We start from the raw sequence: 1,706 nt of genomic DNA on the forward strand, positions 1-1,706 counted from the left end.
TTTATTTACTTATTAACATGAACATCATAAATATTGATATGTCCATTTTTGGAACTCGAGTAGCTATGTTTGCTTGACCTTTTGTTGCTCATTTTGTATATCATTTTGTATTTGCCTAAATATTTGTTCTCTAATTATATGACACTAGTTTTAATGGAAAATTCAACACAAGGAAATGAAAACATTCAGGGAAAAGGTACCGAAAAATATGAGAAATGGACGTCGGAAGAAAGCAATGAGCTTTTAAAACTCATGGTTGATGCTGCCACACGTGGTTGGCGTGATAGTAATGGTCTGTTGAGTAAGATAACTATAGAAAAACATATACCTCCTCATCTTAACCAAAAACTTGGGGTTGAAAAGACTTATGCCCAGTATATAAGTCGTGTGAAATGGTTTAAAAAATAGTACAACAAGTATCCTAAGCTTTGCGTCATAACTCTGGGTTCAGATGGGATCATGTGACGAAGAAATTCACCGCTAGTGATGAAGTATGGGACGATTACTTTATGGTGAGCTTCCTTTATTATTTGATTTAGTAACATATGAAATTTGAGTTATTGGTTAGTGAAGTGTATAATTCATATATTAGCACTCATACATATTTTTTCCTTTAATAGTCACATCCTGAAGATAAAAGTTATCGCACAGATACTTTTCTAGACCATGAGGATTTGAGAATTGCAGTTGGAAGTGGGACAGCTGTTGGGACACACTCAATTGCATTAGGGGATGATACTGATGCAAGAACTTCTTATACTGAAGAAAGAAGAGTTAGTGATAGTTTAATAGAATACTTCATGTATGATCCTGATACTGAAGCATTTATAGTAACGGATAAGCAAGATTTTATAAGTTCAGAGGTTTTCCCATCAATTCGAAAATGAAGTAGAACGGAATTTGAAGCAAAATCTAGTTCGTTTGAGCCCAAAAGCACTCAATCAGACGTTATAGACAAACTTGCTAGTACAATTGGCAAGATCACTCAAGCAATTGAATTAATTGACACCAGAGAGCCTAATTGTTGGAACGTTATCAAGGAGATCCCAAACTTGGATGATGATGATCGTTTCAAGGTCCTTGATTTGCTTAATACAAAAGCAAAAAAGTCTGAGTTCTTGAGCATGACGCCCGAAGAACGTTCTAAATGGATAACACTTAAATTAAATTGAGGCTTTGTTTTTTTTGGATATGATTGGTAGTAACTTTTGAAGTTTTTGAATTGTTTTTTGTTTGATTTATTGGTTGTATTGTTTTGATATTTTATTAATTTGATGACAATTAATTCATTTTACGTGACATTATCGTTATCTTTGTCTATGTATTAAATTTTTGTTCCTTCTATGTTTAGGTACTTCCATATATATAATGTCTAATGTTAATATACATGAAGATCATGAAAAAGAAGTGGATGAGAATGAAGAAGATGACTATAATGAAGCATTATATGAAACCAGATGGTATTTATGGATGACAATTCAAGCAATTCTCTATGTGATAAATGATCTTGTAAATATTAATAATATGCATTGTGCACGTATTACACATTCACTAACTAGACGACCAAAAACTAGATATGGATATGACTATATACGTAAAATATTAAAGGAGAATATAGAAAATTTTCGACAAGTTTATAGAATGTATCCAGATATATTTCTAAAATTAAGCAATATCATTAGAGAAAAAACACCCTTACAGGATAC

At 31.9% G+C, this 1,706-nt stretch overlaps 1 protein-coding gene across 1 annotated transcript; it reads left to right on the forward strand.

Moving 5' to 3' along the window:
• Positions 1-153: 153 nt before the first annotated feature.
• Positions 154-863, forward strand: LOC111381534 (uncharacterized protein At2g29880-like; the record flags this gene model as incomplete). Its single annotated transcript, XM_023005325.1, has 3 exons — positions 154-374; positions 452-512; positions 621-863. Coding segments are annotated over exons 1-3 (525 nt in total), but the record flags the coding sequence as incomplete, so codon positions are not given.
• Positions 864-1,706: the final 843 nt, after the last annotated feature.

This window comes from Olea europaea, unplaced genomic scaffold (genome assembly GCF_002742605.1).
Source record: "Olea europaea var. sylvestris unplaced genomic scaffold, O_europaea_v1 scaffold23261, whole genome shotgun sequence".
Lineage (NCBI taxonomy): Eukaryota > Viridiplantae > Streptophyta > Magnoliopsida > Lamiales > Oleaceae > Olea > Olea europaea.